The 18097-nt window shown below is 50.7% G+C and overlaps 1 protein-coding gene across 1 annotated transcript in view; it reads right to left on the bottom strand.

Annotated features, from left to right (window-relative positions):
- The window catches only part of PTCHD1 (patched domain containing 1), a gene marked incomplete at both ends in the record, with an annotated part of 34071 nt that extends 23342 nt beyond the window's left edge, over window positions 1-10729 (bottom strand). Inside the window, one exon of the mRNA XM_082337431.1 lies at window positions 10301-10729. Coding sequence (XP_082193557.1) covers window positions 10301-10729 — 429 coding nt within the window. The remainder of the gene's footprint in view (window positions 1-10300) is intronic.
- Window positions 10730-18097: the final 7368 nt, after the last annotated feature.

Here is an 18097-nt window from a genome sequence, read left to right as displayed (position 1 = left end):
GTTTTATCAACGTGTGTTGCTATTTACCTACCCTGCCTCACTGCTGCATTTGCTTCCTTCTACATCTGAAGCACTTTCTTTTAATACTTAGGTTATAAAATAACCTCATCTGTCACAGCTGTTACTTCATCTTTAGCGAAAGGCTAGAAGCTAAATGTCATATCCAAAATACTCATTTCTTCTTGGAAATGATCATTTCAGACTCAGGAGCCCGTTCTGTGGCGGTGGCCTGGTGCTTCCCGCAAGGCTGTGCTGGGCTGGACCAGGCGCTGCATCGGGGGGACCTGCCCATCGTGCCTCCCACCGATGGGGCTTTGGGGAGGAGAGGGGAGCAGGCAGCCAGCTCTGCGTCCTGGCACATCCTGGCAGGCGAGCAGCCCCCAGAGCCTCCTGCAAGCTTGTGCAGTTTAGAGCAGCTCTGAGACGCACTCCGAGCTTTGCCAGTGGCCACAACATTTGGTCGTGAATTGGAGGCAAACAGGTAAAGAGGAGGAAAACCTGCCATTCCCTTCATCCCAGCAAAGTATGCTGAGCACTGCCCCAGCACGCCCATTCAGCTCCGGGAAGCCTAACTCAGACTTTCATCCTCAAGACAAACACATCACTTTTTACCTGCACTTTGTTTTTTCAGACCAGATCCTAGAAAAAAACCGCTCTGTCGCCTCAGTGCAGGGCAGGGGTGAGCTGCAGCATGGCTGCAGGCTGTCTCTCTCCCTTTGCTTGCCCATGGCAGCCTGTGCACAGCGGCGCTGCCGCCTCTTCCCCGCCGAGAGCTGCAGTCCCACAGCACTCTCCTCTCTGCTGCCATGCTGGGGATTCAACTGTGGCCAGGCAGATTTTTCCACTCGCATCCACAGCCCACACCCATAGCCCCGGGTGACTGGCTTCCACAGAAAACAGAACATCCAAGAGGTTACAGGGGCACATCCTACGAGTTCAAGGTATTACACGGTCTGCGATTTGGCTTGCCTGTGGTACACCAGGAGGTCCCCCAGGAAACTTCAGTTTGTTAACAGGAGATGGTAAAGGCTGTTGTGTGAAGGGGACAACATTGGCAATATGCTAATGCATAATGCATATTGCACTCCTCAGTGCAGCAGATTTTAATAGCAAGTAACCATATTCTGAATAAACCTGGCACCTAGTACTGGGACAAATGACTGACCACCAGATTCTCATTTATCCAGCTGTTTTCTTATCCTTTCCAATTCTATTAGGCGAAAGGGAGATTTAAAGGAATAACAAAGGCTGAATGAATGGTTTTTCTTGAAGGGAGACATGCACTGCTTGCTCATCGCTCACAGCTTTTTCAGCTAGCTAACAGTGCAAGGAACCAAAAAGCAGTTTACTGCTGAGATGCCAGAGCACTGCAGCATGAGAACTGCACGGCATCGCCTAAGCTCCCTTGCCATGGTGGCACACTGTCCCTGAAAGTGCTCAGGCACGAAATAATAACTTCCACCTCCCCCTTTTCATCGTTGTTTAAACAATGCAATTCCCCTCTCCCTTCCGAAAATGGTGTTTATGTGTGTCCCATACCATGCCAGAGATTTCTAGAACAGAGTTTTCTCTTCCTCCCACCTTTAGCCATTCACATTTGGTAACATCTTGGTCTTGGTCTTTGTTTATTCTAAGTCCCATGCTCACTTGGTTATTTATTTTAGACAGAGAGGAAAGATGGCTTCAACCATAAGACAAATCCCTTTCTGCAAATACCTCCAGTTGAGGGCTGTACTGGTCTCATGCCTCCACACCAAGCCACGCTTCAGCCTGTGGCACAGCTGACAGATGAGAGGTGGCGAAATCGCACCGCCCTGCCGGCTGGTTTTGCCCATGGGCCCAGGAGCGGATGCCAGGAGGCAAAACATAAAATCCCTTCACTTATCCTAGGCTAAACCGTTTGCTCCAGGGCCTCAGAGAGCTGTGGCTGCAAAGATTTCCTCAAGCTGTTTTTGGCTGCCGGTCCTCCTACCTCTGCCATCAGCACAGGAAGGCAGGCGCCGGGAACCAGAGCTCCCCCGTAGGCTCAATTTGGCTGTCCTGGGATGGCCAAGCCCCGCTCCGGGCTCTGCGAGACAGCTCTTCCCCATACAGAGCTTGGCACAACCTTCAGCAGCGGCAGCAAAGCTGAACCCGCAGGCAAAGGGGCTGTACTTAGAGATGTATGATCAGGACAGAAAGGAAAGCTTGATTTTATTCTTAAGTCCATGCAAAAGATGCAGGGAGCTACAAGAAGGGGCGAGGAAAACCTCTAGCCCCTTTGCTTTGTTGAGAAGTCCTTTCTTTAATTCAAAAGCGAGCAGGTATTACCAGAATTTTGTCAATTTAATCAGGTAACAAAAAAGGCTGCAGCCTCCCTGTGAAGCAAACAGATCCCATCCCAGCAGGGAGGGGTTAGAAACTGCTGATTCATTTGCAAAATGGTCCAGTCCCAGAAATCCTTTAAGCCCAGGTTACATAATCTGCTACCCCAATCAAAGCTGTGGGCAAAGGGGACGAGGCACGAGGACGCAGCGATGGCTCCTGGTGTCCCACACGGGTCTCGCCTTGCTGGTGGCACGCCTTTGCTCCCAGGGAAACTCCACGGCGAGAACGACAGCAACATGCAACGGGACACTTCAGTCTTGACAAGCTCCTATTCCCAGCTCATGGAAGGACATCCCAACTCCCGTGGGAGCTGGACGAGAGTTGCACCCACCATTTTTAATATTAAGGATGTGTACAACTACCTCCTGCTTATCATATATACTGCAAAAATGTGTTTGGTTTTGCTGCTGAGCGGTGACGTGTGGTGTTTTATAGGGGATATTGCTCATTGTAAGGACTTGACTATGGTTTGTTACTTGACATACAGGCGACGAATAGCCAACTAGACAAAATTAGCTACATATACAGATGTCCTCCTGTACTGTGAATGATCTGGCACATAGAGAGACATGTTTTACTCACAGGAGTAAGATCTTTGCAATGCCATATTACTTTTTTTGTTGTTGCTATTATTTGCCTCTATTTAGTCTTTCAATCTACATCTGATGGTTCAAATTAAAAATGAGCTTTACTCTAGTCAGTGTTGCCAACTCTTACGATTTTTTTACTGTCATTTTCCCCAAGTCTGGTTTTTCTCTGAGCCCTGGAGCCTGAAGTATTGTGAGTTTTTAAAAAAAAATCTCAGCTTTCACTAAAAAAAAAAAAGAGACATGTCTGATCTCATGGTTATGGAGGAAAGCCTGAGAAGGCTCAAAAATAAAGTGAAGAATGAACTCATTATCTGTTACTGCTTAAAATCTCATCACTGTTTTGGGTTCAAGACTGAAAAACTAGGAAGCAGGATGAAGACAATGATTTTAAATATAGGCTTCATTTTCATGTGAAGCTGGTTTACTCTTTTGATAATTTTTACAGGTAACTTGTGCCAAGGAAAACGAAGAGGAGAAAAAGCCTTTAATGGATAGCTATAAATTTCTCCACTTCTTCTATGATCTCAGTAATCTCTGGCATTTCATGTCTTTGCAGAGTGCTTTTCTATGCGCTTCAAGAGACGGCCTCAGTCAAAACGTGAAAGGGTTATGAGAGGGAAAAGACTTGCACGGCTTCCAGCTTAATTCACAAAAGAAAACATCGTGGGCTCTGCACAGATGGGCAGAATTAAACTATTAAGAGTGTATTTTCATCAGAAGAAGGTGCAGAGAGGAAGGCAAGGGAGCCCCCAGATGGGGGGCAGCAGCCTCCTGACCAAGCCAGCCTGGCCGAGGGACGGGCAGCGTGGGCGCAGCCGATGGAGGCAGCCAACAGACCCCAATGGCTCAGGATAAACAGAAGTTGATGCTGGAGAGTGTGCAGTGAGGATCACTATGGGTAGCTGGGCTCTTTTTCTAGCAGTCCTACAATCAGGTTTCCTGAAGAGACGCTAAGATACTAATTATGCAAGCTATCTATTTTTGCAACTAATTTTTTCAGTTGTCCAAAACATGGTGAATTGTATTTTCTCCAAACAATTTTCATGTAAATAAAATCTAAAAATTGTTCAAACTACAAGCCATCAACTGAGGGACAACTATTAGTGCTCCAAGTGGCAGATGTGTGTGCATTTACATTTCCATCTGTCTTCTTGGTAGCTACAGAAAATTGCTAGATGTGATTTTTCTTTTCTAATCTGAAGTGGAGAATCTTTTCTAATCAATACTGTCTTAATTCTGACAATCGCCCTGGTAATTCTGCCTGAATTTGTCCCACCGAGAGAAGCCCACTCCTGTTTCCAGGTTGACCGCTGCCGGAGGGCGGGATGCCTGGGCAGCAGAAACCCCTCTGCGCAGCCTGGTGCGTGGCTCCGAGATCCATTTTTCATGATGGGGAAAACAAGATGTAAACTTCGCTCCCGCAGCTGATCTTGCACCAGCTCCACCACCGGTGGCCTTCTCCAGGCACCCCAGACCTCTCCACCGCTCCGTCCTTACGCTGATTCTCAGGGGGCTGAAGACACAGTGCAGGCTCTTGCCAAGGGCTCCTCCAGCAGAAGCGTGACGAATGGTCCCTTCCTTGCTGCAGGGAAACCTCAATAACTGCAAGCTCACAGCCACAGCCCATCGTGCTAATTAACGACTCAGCTCCTCGTTCTCCCTTCCAACAGGAGAGAGGGGGTCCTGCTGGAAACCTCAACTTAAAGGCAGGGCCCAGTCACAGCTTTTGGGAAGCCCAAACGTGGTCGCTGGGGAGGCCTGGCAGCTCTCCTCAAGCTTTGCGGCACTGCCTGGGACACCGGTGGCCTGGCCTTGATGGCTGTGAGACACGGAGGTCCCTGGCCTCTGGATGCCTGCCCTGCCTGCTTGCTGGGCTTTCCCGGAGGGGTGGTGTCCCCCGTCACACACATCCAGCCATGTACTGAGAAAATCTGTCCCCCATGGGCTCTGTTAGACGGCAGGCGAGGTCTGACCTTCCAAGGCAGGAAAGGCGGCGCAGCACGGGGCGCTGGGCGTTCCTAGCACGGGCTGCCCGGCTGGCGGCAGCTCGGGGCGCACAGGCACAGGGGAGCATCGCACCATGGCGCCAGGCAGCAGGGAGAGCGGAGGGGCCCCGTCCTGGCCGGCGCTGCTGGAGCAGGGCAGGGGGGCGGCGGGGACCAGCGGGATGTGGTTGTCCCCCCATGCACAGGCAACTTCAGGACTTCTGCTCCGGCCGCTGGCCGGTGCCTGCGGGAGAGATCAAACCCTCTCGCCCGCAGAAACCACGCCGAGGAGCTGCTTGCTGCTGCCATCGGGAGCTCAGGGGGGTTTCTGCACAGGCTTCCACGCTGTCCTTGCAGCGCGCTATTTATCTTCCCTCTTCCCTGGCTGTGCCCAGATCTTACCTGCGTATCTTAATTCTCATCTGTTTTCGCATAAGATACATTTTAGCCCTGCAGCATTGTGCTGCTATGACAACAGGCTTGCACTTCTGCTGCTTTCACACCCTTGTTTTTCTTCTATTAGGACTCTTCCCCTCATCTTACAGCATTGCTCTAAAGACATGACTTCATCCTTTATTTTTTTTTTTTTTAGCAGAATGCACAATTTTTTCTGTTGACCGTTTCCCTAGAAGTCTTTCTAGTGCTGGAGCTACTTAGAGAAGGTGGAGACCTACTATATCCATTGCTAGATCCAGAGTTGACTGCCTGTGTCCAGGCATTCCGAAGTCGTCGAAGTTGTTTTAAAATAAAGGGCACCTTGCATTAGCCAGGATCGCGACAGACCCAGCTTTCGGCTCTGCTGAACAACCAGAACCTGCTTCCACCGACTTTGAAAATAACGGCTTAAGCGTGCCATGTTTGTACAGCAAAGCAACTGGAAATACCACAGACACGGGAACATAACAATGGTTATTTCTTCCACGAGTTTCCTCACACGTAGAAAATAAGTGAAGAAATCCGGGAAGACCGTAGACAGAGCGTGCAGGCGCACACATTAACAGGGACATACTAATTACGGAGCAGAGAGAGGAAATAAAATCCCAACAAGTATGAGGTCTACAAAATTTTGAAGTTAAACTGTTTTGTTCTGCAGTAATCAGAAGTTATGCAGTTCTTAAATAAATGTGTCCTTAAGCAGAAATACCTAATTTTATCATTTGCTTGCATGTTCAAATAGATATTTAATCAGTTATCTAGATCTATTGATGACCAGTTTATATGAGAGGGGCGATGCATAACCACTGTCTGAAAATTTGTAGTTAGGAGAGGTTTCTTTAAAAAAAAATAAACCTTCATCTACAGATTTTCATAGAGGCAAACTGCAAATACAATCCCCATCAGTAAGGCATGTTACATTTCAGTCCCTTTTCATCTTTGCGTCTTGTCATCTTAAGTGGAGTTTTTGCCAAAAAAATATTAGTACTGTGTTATTGTTACAAACACAATAATGTAAGTGGAAGAGAGGATATTCTTCTGCAAAAAAGGAAACCTTTCATTTAAAAAAAAAAGTCTTTTGTAGTATAATGCAGCTAACTCACTCTAAGTATAGAGGAATGAACAGGCTCAAAGGGATGGGTGTCTCAAGTTCTGGCTAAATCAGAATACATTTTCTGGGGTTCAAAAATCTGGCCAGGTGTGTATTTCCAGTGAGTCTGTATGCCTTCAACCTACCAAGTTTCTAGCTGCAAGTGGAAATACCACCATGAAATGGCAGGGGGCTGCTCTAACACTATGTTTAGGTGGGATTCTAGGCTTAGACGATTTCTACAGACTTTACATAATCCTCTGAACTTCTGCACCGATGGTCCACACCAAATACCCCAATTATTTTTGTTTCTCTGAGCACTTCTTGGAAATACAGGGATAAAAGCACACTTTCTTCAGTTAGGTGTTTTTACTTCCTACCTCTCTCTCTCTTGAAAGAGTGAAATCTTGAGGAAGAAAGGTCCTGCACACCGACAGCACAGGCTGCCAGTGCCCTGCGCTCAGCTATAGAGCAGGTACAGCAGCGAGTAAAATTTCATTATTGCCCTCCCACAGCATCTCAGTCTCAGGATGCATCTCTTGCATAGCCGACTCTCCCGAGGCCTTTCCTTGGATCATCTATTCAAGGCCAGAGATTCAGGGTATGTTTCGGTTTCTCCCTTTCTTCTGCCAATGACTATGCTAGCTGGAAACGCAACATCAGGATGGCAGGCCTAGAATGGTTTCAGTATTTACGGGGAGTTACGAGAACTATGGATGGAGGTTTATACAAAAATAATAAAAAAGGGTACTTGGCATCATCTCGAAGTCAAAACTATTGTATAAGGCCGCCACACACCTCCCTGCTAATGAGCAGGAGAGACCTTGTGTGGAGCAGCTTGCACATTCAGCAAGACCTGCCACCGTCATGTAAGCAGCCAGCGTCGCGCTGGCAGACGCATGCTGTCAGCGGGGAGGCCTGTGGCAGTGCCTGCTCTGGGAGCGCTGCTTGAGAGCTGGGCCCGAGACAGCCGTCAGGCTGAGCCCTTCCCTCAATCTCTTCCCAGCCAGCCAACGGGGTATCGTGCAGCAGCGATAATGGCAAGTTTCTTGGGCTGATAATGTGCCCACGAGGAATTGCACTAAGCTAACCAGAATATTTTAGAGATGCCACCAAGAAGTTATTTCATTAACTAATTAATTGATTAGGATGTTAGAGTGATTAACCTTTGACAGTACCAGCTACGTTTCAATTTCAACTGCTCAGACCCCAAAACTTTGTATCCCTTTACTAAGGGGACAGTAATGGAAGCTGACTTCTTCCTCTGCCGAAACCAGAGGAAATCTTCTCCTCCCCTTGCCGCATGACTAGGGCAGCTGTAGCTGTTCAAGGCTCATTCCCGTCCCTCCTTGGCTGATGAGGTGGGATACGGCAGGTAAGGAAATGGAGAAGCGGTGCTGCAAGAGCAGCCGGCGCCTGCCTGGAGCAACCATCCTCCCGGGTCTCCCATCCTCCTGCTAGTGGGTGGAGATGCAGCAACAACCGTGCAGGAGGAGCCAGTGTCCAACCTGACGCCTCTTCTAAAGCAAAACCTCTCCCTCGGGGAGGTCATCCTTCTCCAGAAAAGGAAAGATAAGCAAATGCTGCCGTATAGGTTCTCTGCCCTGACTGTGCCTACACGGCAGCATTTTCAGGAACGTAGGTGGGATTACTCCACGGTTTCACCCAGGACACTTATTTACAAGCACAGCACCTTGAGTTGGTTGGCTCTGGACTGGGGCTGGGGCTGCCTTTGCTCCCTTCTCCCCTTCATGCAACTGCATATATAGATATATAGGAAAACCTTGATGGCCACCTTTGCCTTTCTCCTTCCCTTGGTGAGCCCTGTTGACACAAAATGATGTAGCCCTGCATCGCTACGGATATAACAATACTGGGAGCTGAGAGCCCTCCCTCCTGTTTTGCTGTGCTTTGACCCACGGGGCTGTCCACAGGGTTGGATGGGCAGCTGCCTGAGCCCGGCTCTGCCCACAAACAGAAAAATAATTAGGACAAAGGACATAACCTATTCTGCACAAGGCATAGTGGAATTTATTAGATAAGTAAAGAGTTGGAAATAATGCATCGAATATGCCTGACAATGTCAGATTAACAGTAAGAGTAAACAGTCAAATGGCAGTGGTGTTCATTATATCTCACTAAATGAAAAATAATCATTTTGTTAGCAAATTCCGTCTATTAAAAATGAGGCAGTGTTAAATACTGACAGAACTTTCTAAGTTATAGCTCTTTCGCTGATGTGATAAATCTTATGCCGAAGTTTGCTTGCGGAAAGATTCTGAGTACCATTTATTTGTGTGTCACTATGCTATTGATAAAACTACAGATCTCTAGAGAAAGCAGCACAGAGAAAAAAATCCATTATCATTATTATCCTATGACTGAGTAAATGTGCACATACTGGATATGAATGCAATTCATGGTACAAGAAAATGAAGGAATGAAAATCGTCTCTCTGGAGTTTTCTCGTTTGCCAGTAACATTGCTGTTACTGTACTTAGTGAGTCGATGCTCATTCAATCTGTTTGCTGATTACCGTTGGGTAATATGTCAACAGCAAAAACAGGAAAACATAAAATACTGAGTGGCTCTGTACTATAGTGCTGTATGTGTCTACAGTGGAAATAAAATATAAATAAATCCACTGTAACAGTTATTTCCTTGTTTAGTAAAGAGCGAGGTCTCCCCAAAGTCTGTTACAATAGGTATATGCATCTATTTTCTCATTTTAGAAGAGACACTCCCTGAAACGATTAAAGAGGATTAACACTGGCTTTTGTATGGGCTGACAGTTTGACATTCAGTGGGGGGGGGAAAGCAATGCTGAGTCTCCAGGGTTTCCACAAGGCAACAACGAAAACGTGCAGGACTGAGCTAGCCACACCTCTGGTTATTATTTGTAGCTGTTCCTTTCCTTTTTCTTGGGTGAACTTGACCCTCTTAACACACAGTTTTTGCATCTGTCCTCCCTGGTTTCCCTTCCAAGATTGTTCGAAAGTACTGGGGTGTAAACTAGAGTACCAGCTTCAACAAATGCAGGTTGCCGACATGTTATGACACATAGTACGGTGAGATGTCCTGTTAGATTGTGACTCGCACGCTCCGTGCCGCTCAAGTGACAGGGAAAGATGCTGCCCGCTCTAACTTGAACCGGCAGCGCAGGCTGCACCATGCCTGCAATCTACAGCTGAGCTGGATTTTTCTTCATCTATGAACCCAGCATTTTCTGTCATGGTAGGTTGGGAGCGGAGGGGAAAAATACTGCCCGCAAAAAATGATCAGCTGAGTTATGTCATTTGCCTTCATGAGCAGTGAGAGGGAGGTTTTGTGCTGCCCCTCTCCAGGCAGAAGTGCGGTCCAGACACAGCAGCAGCCCCCAAAAGCACCTCGGCAGATTGGTACCTAACTGCTCCTGAAGTTTGAGTTTACCGAAGCCCGAGTCGCCTTAACTCGGGAGCACGACTGCAAGGCGAGCGCAGAGGTACCGAAAAACGATGTAAGGCAGCAGCCTGCCCTTCCCGCTCACCCACACCAAACAGAGCCAAAACGGGGAAAAAAGAAAAAGGTAAAAAGGAGGGGGGGGGGGGGGGGGGAGACGGCGGGGCCCGCGGGCCGGGAGCGCGGCGCCGGCTCCCCGCGGCGGGCAGGCATCCCAACTGTTGCCGGGAGGCGGCCGGGCTCCCGCGGGGGCCGCGGCCGCGGCGGGCGGGCAGAGGCCGGCGCGCACGGGTGGGTCCGTGGGCGCGGGCAGGTGCGGGGAGCGGGGCTCGGTGCGGGGCGCCGGGCCAGGCGGGGTGGCGGTGCCCGGGGCCGGGGGACAACGCCGCGGTTACCTTGAGGATGAGATCGGTGTGGTGCTGGTCCAGCATGTTGGCCTTGCGGAAGGAGGTGATGATCACCCTGCCGTACCTCCCCGGCGTCTGCAGGTCGGAGTAGAGCCGGTGCTTGGAGCGGTTCACCGGGAAGAGGCTGTCCACCAGGTTCCTCTCGATCTTGGCCAGGCTGTGCGTGGGGGCCAGGAGGTGCTCCACGCTCTCCTCCACCTGGTAGCGGCTGAAGCTGGCGCCCAGCAGGATGGAGATGAGCACGGGCGCCGAGGCGAAGAACACCGGGTGGCTGGCGACGAAGTGGCCGAGCCGGGAGAAGGACGTCCCCAGCCCCCTGTGCAAGACCTGCCGCAACATCCTAGTGCGGAGGGCGCGCAGGAGGGCGAGCGCCGCGCCGGGGCCCCCGCAGCTCCCCCACGGCCCCCGCAAGACCATGGGGCAGCCCCGCCGGGCGCCGCCTCCCCGCCGGCCGCGGCTGCGGGGGGCCGGGGGCCGCCGCCGCGCGTGTGCGTGTGTGCGCGGCGAGTGTGTGCGGTGCGTGTGCGCGCCCGCCGCCTCTGTGCCTGCGGGGGGCGGCCCGGGCGCCCGTCCTCCTGCAACGCCGCCGTGCCGGAGAGGAGTTTCCCGGCGCCTCCTCGCCTCACTTGCCAACCCGCCGCCCCTCGCCGCGGCCGCGGAGCGGCGGCGCGGACCGCCGGGGGGGGGGGGGGGGGGGCAGCCCCGCCGCCGCCGCCGCGGCCCCGCCGCCCCTCGCCGCGGGAAGGGGAAGGGGCAGGGGCAGGCGCCGCTCGCCGCTCCCCGCCCCCGCCGCGGAGTTTGCGCGGGAGCGGGGCTGCCCGCAGACTGCTGACTAATCCCCCGGCCGCGGCAGGCGGGGCGGGCGCGGAAAGCCCTCCGCGGCGCCCCCGCCGCCGCCCTCCGCCCAGGGCCGCGGGGCCACGCCGGGCGGCGCCTAGCTCGGGGCGGCGGGGCGCAGCGCGGCGCCTCCCGCCGGGGCCGCCCCGCGGGCCGCGCTCGGGACGCCGCGGCGCGCCCCGCCCCGCCCGGCTGCCGGCCGGCTCCGCCCGCCGCCGCCGCCGCCGGCACTGCCGCGCCGCCACATCCGCGCCCCGCCCGGGCCGCCGCCCCCGGGACGGCCGGGCAGCGCGGGCTGCCCGCGGACCGACGGGCGGGCGGGCGGGGGCGCGGGGCGGCCGCCCCCCCCGTGGAGGGGGAGCTGGGTGTCTTTCGTGGGGCGCTTCGGCTCGGGGACCCGCCGCAGAAGCGCCTGGGCGCTTCCCCCGGCGGCGGGGGCGGGCCGCCTCCCGGGGTGCCCGACGGCGCGCTCCCGCCCCGCAGCCCACCGCGGCGGCCCCGCCGGCGCGGCACAGCCCGCCGGCCCGAGTGGGCATGTGCGAGCGGCGCCGCACATGCCCATTAGGGACGGCGGGTGCCGGCGGCGAGGCTGCCGCTGCCCGCCTCGCCGTCCCCGGCCGCCCGGCGTCCGCCCCGGGCTGCCCCGGCGGGGGCCCCTGCTGCCGGGGCCGGGCCGTGCCCGGGGAGCGCCCCGCCGCTCCGCTGAGCGCAGGCCGGCGGCGTGCGGCTGAGCGCTGCCCACCTGCGCGCAGGTACGGCCCGTCCGTCCCCGCGGGGCGCCATCGGGGGGGCGGCCTCGCTCTTTAACGTAAATCGCAGTTAAATAATAGAAACGAGCAGAAATGCCCGTCTGGGTCCTGCCGCTCTGGCTGCTGGCGCGCTGGGGCACGCTGACTCCTGCCGCTGCCAGCTGGCCCTGGCTGGTGCTTCTCAAACAAAAGGTGTTGGTGTTGGGAGTCCAGTTGCTACCCAGGCCGGTGGTTTTACAAATCGGCGAAAAGGAAGTTTCTGTTTGACAGCTGTTACACCTGTTGCGGCACGAAACAGCAGCAGCTCCTTGTTTTGGTTCTTGATAGACTGACAGTCATCCTTCCTTTTACATTTCGGCAGTGTCTGACCTAAGCTAATGTTTTGTCACCGACGCTTCGTGCACAAAACCTCCTTGACATCATTCCCGTCTCCTCGCTCACAGCTCGGTCGCACAGCTTGAATGCTAAACTCTTCCCACGTTTCACCGCTTCTCGTGTGGCGAGTGAGCGAACGGCTTGATTGAGCCGCGCCGAGTTGTGGCCAGTGAGGTGCTGGGGTCTGTGCCCGAGGCCGGGAAGCGCTGCCGGCAGCGCCTCGCCCGCAGGGCCGGCGCGGCTGCACCTGGAGCACCCAAGCCAGGGGCACCGGGGTTTGTGATACGGTCGTGCCCCTGCTCGGTTCCACTCCCACGGAGGTGGGTCCCCGCTGCTTGTATCGGTCCTACCTCAGTTTAAGAGAAAAATTTAATTTGAATGTAATCTGAAGAAAACCTCAAAGGTGGAAATAGAGGCCGAAGTGCAGACGTGGGGGAGGATGGGGCCCAAGTTTGGGTGAAGTTCGGCATCAGGCCGGGCCTCGGGGCGCGGGTCTCCTGTCTCCCCGTCCAGCGCTCTCCCCTCGCTGCCCATCGCCAGCTGCACGCAGATCACAGCGTAGGCTTGGTCGCGTTACGGTGCGTTCGGGGGAAACACCAGGATGTGCCTCGTGCTTTGTGTCATTAGCAACAAGTAAAGAGCTTTTGTCATTGCTGCTGACAGTTTCATCTGTGCTGATTTGGTGTTTTTTTTTTTTTTTTTGTCTCCATTAAACATATTTTATCATTATTAAAAATGAAGGGGATTATTAATTATTTCAGTAACCATCCCGTGGCTGATTCACCGTTTTCCAGGGTACCTCAGGAAAAGTAGTTTGAGGACCTGACATCCAGCCCAGTTCTCATCACGTTAACATTGGGTAAGCTATAGGTGACCCCAGGAAGAATATATCCATTTTGTGGGGGCAGACAGGAAAACCGATGTATCTGCAGTTCTGCTGGATGTTGCTCTGTCTTGCCAGACCTGTGTCTGTTTTATTGCCTATCGTAACCAGCATCAGACTGCACTGTTAACTGCGGTGGCAATGGTATCTTCCCAAAGGTAGTCACGGGTTTTTACCCCACAACATTCTGCCTCCCTGTGGCCCAGGGAATTGCCCCGCCTTTGACTGAGGGGTTGCCCGTAGGGGAGGGACATATAGAGCTGGGATGTGATGCAGCTTGACACGTGCTGCTGGAAACACAGCTCAGCTGTGTGTGCTGTAACCGCACTGAGTGAGAATGTTACAACGCCGCGAGTGTCCTGTGGATTTTGCCAAACCAGCGGGGAAATCTTCTGTGTATTCCTGACTCTGCAGATCGTGAAGTCACCTTGTTATTGACCGTCACTGCTCTGGCACTCCAAAAATTGCCATGAAAATATGTTATATGGTAACATGGTTGTCAGGAGGGGAGCAGCTGGAGGCCTCCCGCTGTGCTCTGTGAGGAGCAAAGCATGGTTGAGCTCTCGCCTCTGTTGTAGGGGAAAGCTCCAGTCACTACAACTCCTGCTGGTAACACGTGCCGGGCAGCGCACGTTAACCTGCTGGGCATTAACCAGCTCTGCCCATCTTTTGGAGGAAATGGAAGGGTGGGATTTCTGTCACGTGTACGCGCTACTCTGCTACAGCTCTGAATGGCACTTTACGAAATAGATAACGATGTCTCATTGCTCTAGAGAGTTTCCAAACTAAATTAAGAAGAGAACGATGGGAAGAGATGACCATACAATGAGGTGCAGATGCTGGGAAGAGGGATAATGAGGGGGAGGACAATATGATTATGTCCTTTCAAAGCAAACGCCTCAGGGCAGCTACTTGTGGGGACAGAGTGTAAAAGGGAGATGGGGAAGATGTGACTCATAAACACGGCACCTGCACAGGGTTCACGTCTGCTCTCAGGAGCAGGCTTGTGTGCTGTGAAACATTTGTTGGCTCTCAGACCTGTGCAAAGAGACTGCCTCGACCCACGCTCAGGAGCTCTCCAGGCCGAACAGCTCCGGTGCCTTAGCATGAGGCCATGGTGTCGTTCCCGGGGCCTGCAAGGTCTGGATGGGTCAAGCACCCCACAGCCCAGGCCACAGGGCTTTAGCTCTTTGCAAGCACAAGCAGGATGCTTTGAACATCCAGAAACGAGCATCTCTCTATGCATCTGCTCAAATCTTGTGACGATGGCAAGTTTTATACCTAATGTGAGAGGAAGAAGTGGACAAGGTTTTGTTTAAAATAAGCTCTTCCTCCTACCTCCCCAAAAGGGGTCAAATGAAAGAAAAAGCTGAGAGAACTGTTGGAGGAGGGGATTCCTGATGAGTAACTTCAGATGAGTGAAGAGGGCCTAGGGGAAAGGAAAGGTGGCAGGAGCAGCTGGGATGGCTGTGGGAGGTATGCAGAGAATCAGGATTTTGTGTTGTTTAGTTAGGCATGAGGAACCAGAAAAGATATTTTAGGAGTGTGTGCAGGGGATTTAGTGCTGCGAATGGGGAATGATTTTTGCAGCAGAGCACTGAGCAATGTGTGATGCAGGTTCCAGCTGGAGCTTGGAGAGAATGAGGTTACCCACAGTGAGGAGATGGGTAACAAAGACTTTTTTTTTAAAGGGAACTAAAAAGAAAATTTTCAAAGAGAGTTTAATAATTATGGATAGATTCTTAAAGGACGCAAAACCTTTTTCACAGAAGTTCTCTGTGTTATGCTCGTTTATACCTGCTGGAAATCTGGCTGGTGACATGCAAAGACATTGTGCTTTGTGCCAAGGGATCAAAACGACATGTAGCCAGCCCAGGATGGCTGGGGAGAGCAGTAGCTCTCATTCCTTCACCCGACTGAGCTCTGCTCTGTATTTCTTGGCCTTAGGTCTGGGACCTGGGCCAATGCCAATTAAATCGGTGAGGGCACAGACAAGGTTAACGATAAACTTAATCTCCCATTGCTGACTAGTGAGGGAACCTCACAACTTGTAGCTTTTGTCTGTTTGCAGTTAACAGAAAAGCGAAGCAGAAGGAGGCCTCCTCCTTATTTCCAGCCCGGGTCCCATCACAGTAGGAAGATTACCCAAAGGTATCACTCTTTTCACTGATACATGCAGCGCTTCTCCCACATGGATCGCAATTTGCTCACACTGAAAAGGAGTTTCTAGAAGCAGCCACTGGAAATTGTAAGCCGGTCTCAGTGCAGTTAATAGTTTATATTTAATCAATGAAACTGTTCACTTTTCTCTTTCTGTCTCCTCAGTCCCACCTTCTCTTGGCTGGCACCAAAAAGTGGGCACGAACAGCATGATCAGAGTTTGAGAGCCCAAAAACTAAGGTGATTTTTTTAACTCTGCAACCAGAGAAAGCAGAAATGAAATAGAGGATCAAAGCAGAATTTTTAGCATGTGTGACATCTCTCAGAACAAGTCCTTTGGGGCATGAAGGATGGGGCTATCTGAACAATGGCTGCCTTCTTAACCCAGCATACAAACCATGAAGCAATACCCTGCCAAGGGATGGCCACACATTTCGCAATCTGCATCCACAGATTTCATTGCCAGAATTCAAGATGGCTGGTTTGTTACCTCCTGAAAGAGGCTACTGACAAAATCAATTGTGTTGAAGTTTTTCCTTCAGCGTGTGTAAGCCCCTAGTGTTCACCAAACGGAATGGAAGAGAGAGGTAAAGATGAGGAAAAGCTATGGCTGCGCATGCACTTTGGCGTTGCACTCCCCAGTGCTCCGACGTTCTGCCACCCGTGACAGGACATACATACCCTAATTGGACTTGCTAATGCAGATCTTGGGAGAAGTCACAGGAACTGGAATATCTTTTTGCATCAGCTAAAAAGCAAGAAATCCTCCCTACTGCTCCTGCATGACAACATCTCCTTTTTGCAGCCTGTCCTGTAAAATGCAAATACGTAAATGCTCCTTGCTGGCCTGTTCCTCCTACTGGAGACAGAGATATATAAAAAGAATGTAAATCACCAAGAAATCCTTTGACAGCTGGCACCTGATTCTTTCCTGAGTGCCCTGATGGTCACTCTTCGGCAGCTCTTTGCTGATTCATGAGGACTGCTAAGAGAAAGCGTGTGTGACTTATCTTTTATAGAGTGCAATAAAAAGAGGGAAGTGCCCTGTGTGGCTGGAACTGCAGTTCTGTGGTCTGTCTCTGAGATGCTCCATTAGCCTGCTGCTGGCAGTGATGACACAAAAATTGGAGATCCCCGGTTGTACCATTAACATGAACAGATTGAAAAAGCAAACTGGAATGTAACAAGGAGCCTGTGCTTTTTTTCTCTGCTTGTATGAAAACTCAGTAGAGGGGAAGGATGGTTCTGTTCCCTCGCATATTGGCATAGGCTGCATAAAACCACAGCTCTGCTTTTATTAGGATTCTCCCATGTTAGGTTAGATCTAGATTTACTTCTTAAGCTGCAGCCTTTGAACCCTCACTCTCTGGCTATATTTTTGGCTAGGCCATCTGATGTTTGTGATTGACAAGATTATTAATCAAGGCCTCTCACCTGTTTACTTTAAAACAGTGACTGCTGATGCTTGTGTCAGCCTTAGGGAAGGGTCTTTCCTTCACCATAAACAATAATGGCCTAAAAAGAAGTCCTTCCTTGCAGAAACATGGATTAAGTTCTTGTTTTGAAATGCAGCCTAAATGGGCCTGATGTACTGGAATGTTACAGCTAATATAAGCAGACGAGTCAATTTACAGCTTTCATACTACATTTTAAGAAAAAAAACAAGCAGACAAGACAGCACAATAAATCTGCTTGGTGTCCCAGTCTGGTTGTTAATTGAACACAGTTGTATCAGATAACTGGATGATGCAGCTTCCTAAAAAAATAGGAAATGCATGAATTTTGTCAAGATCATGAATTTGTCCAAAGAAGTAGAGGACAGACTTAAACAATATATTCTTTGGGAAAAAAAGTCTGTGAGCCAATGAAGAAGCATAGCTGTGGATGTGCTATCCTATGTACACAATACAAAGTTCATATTAGAATAACCCTGATGATACTAGAAAAACAATTGTATTATTCGGGATTCAAGGGAGCAAAAGAAAAAAAGAGGTATAATTTCTGGATAAATTATTTTAGAAAACCAGGAATTTATAATTTAACTATCACAGTTAAGTGTATAAAATGTATGGCTTCTTTGCTTTAAGAGTAAAGCACTGCTTGAAGAGACAAACAAGTTTTAGTATAAAACAAAACATTAACTGGGCGTTCAGTAAATATGTCTGGAGACACTGGGATTTTGGCAGAGTGTAACTCCTAGAATAGTGTGAATGTTTTTTTCTATTTATGTGTCTTCATGCAAAACTGGGCAAAACAAGTAAGTTGCAAGTGAAAGCAGAAGAAAACACATGGAACTATTGAAATAGGTTAGCATCTGATTTCAAATTTAGGAATAAATGCACACATATGCACACATATATACACATAATATGTGAATGCACACACACACGTACACCGTGTATATATATATATATGGCACATATGTAAATGCTTATATATATCTTTACATAGACAGGCTTAAATGAAAGAAAGGGACATTTAAGTCAGATACTAGCAAAACTTTCTAACACTAACATCTTTCTAATATTAATGTGGAGCACTAGGGTCACCTGAGAAGGGCGTAGGCTCTCCAGTTTTGGAGGATTTTAAAAGCAAGCTGGATGAATGTGCAAGGTGTGATGTAAGTATTGCTAATCCCACCTTGGGGCAGAAAAATGGACTAGGTGTCCTTGAGGTCTCGGTCAGCCAGCACTATTTCCTGTGAATCTAGGATACAGCCAAAGGGTAGGTTAGGTGTTACACATCCAGATCTGATGAAGCACAAGAAAAATAGCCTGTGAT

This window comes from Platalea leucorodia, assembly GCF_965183815.1.
Source record: "Platalea leucorodia genome assembly, chromosome: 2".
Classification (NCBI taxonomy): Eukaryota; Metazoa; Chordata; class Aves; order Pelecaniformes; family Threskiornithidae; genus Platalea; species Platalea leucorodia.
This window is presented reverse-complemented; position numbering and strand designations above follow the sequence as displayed.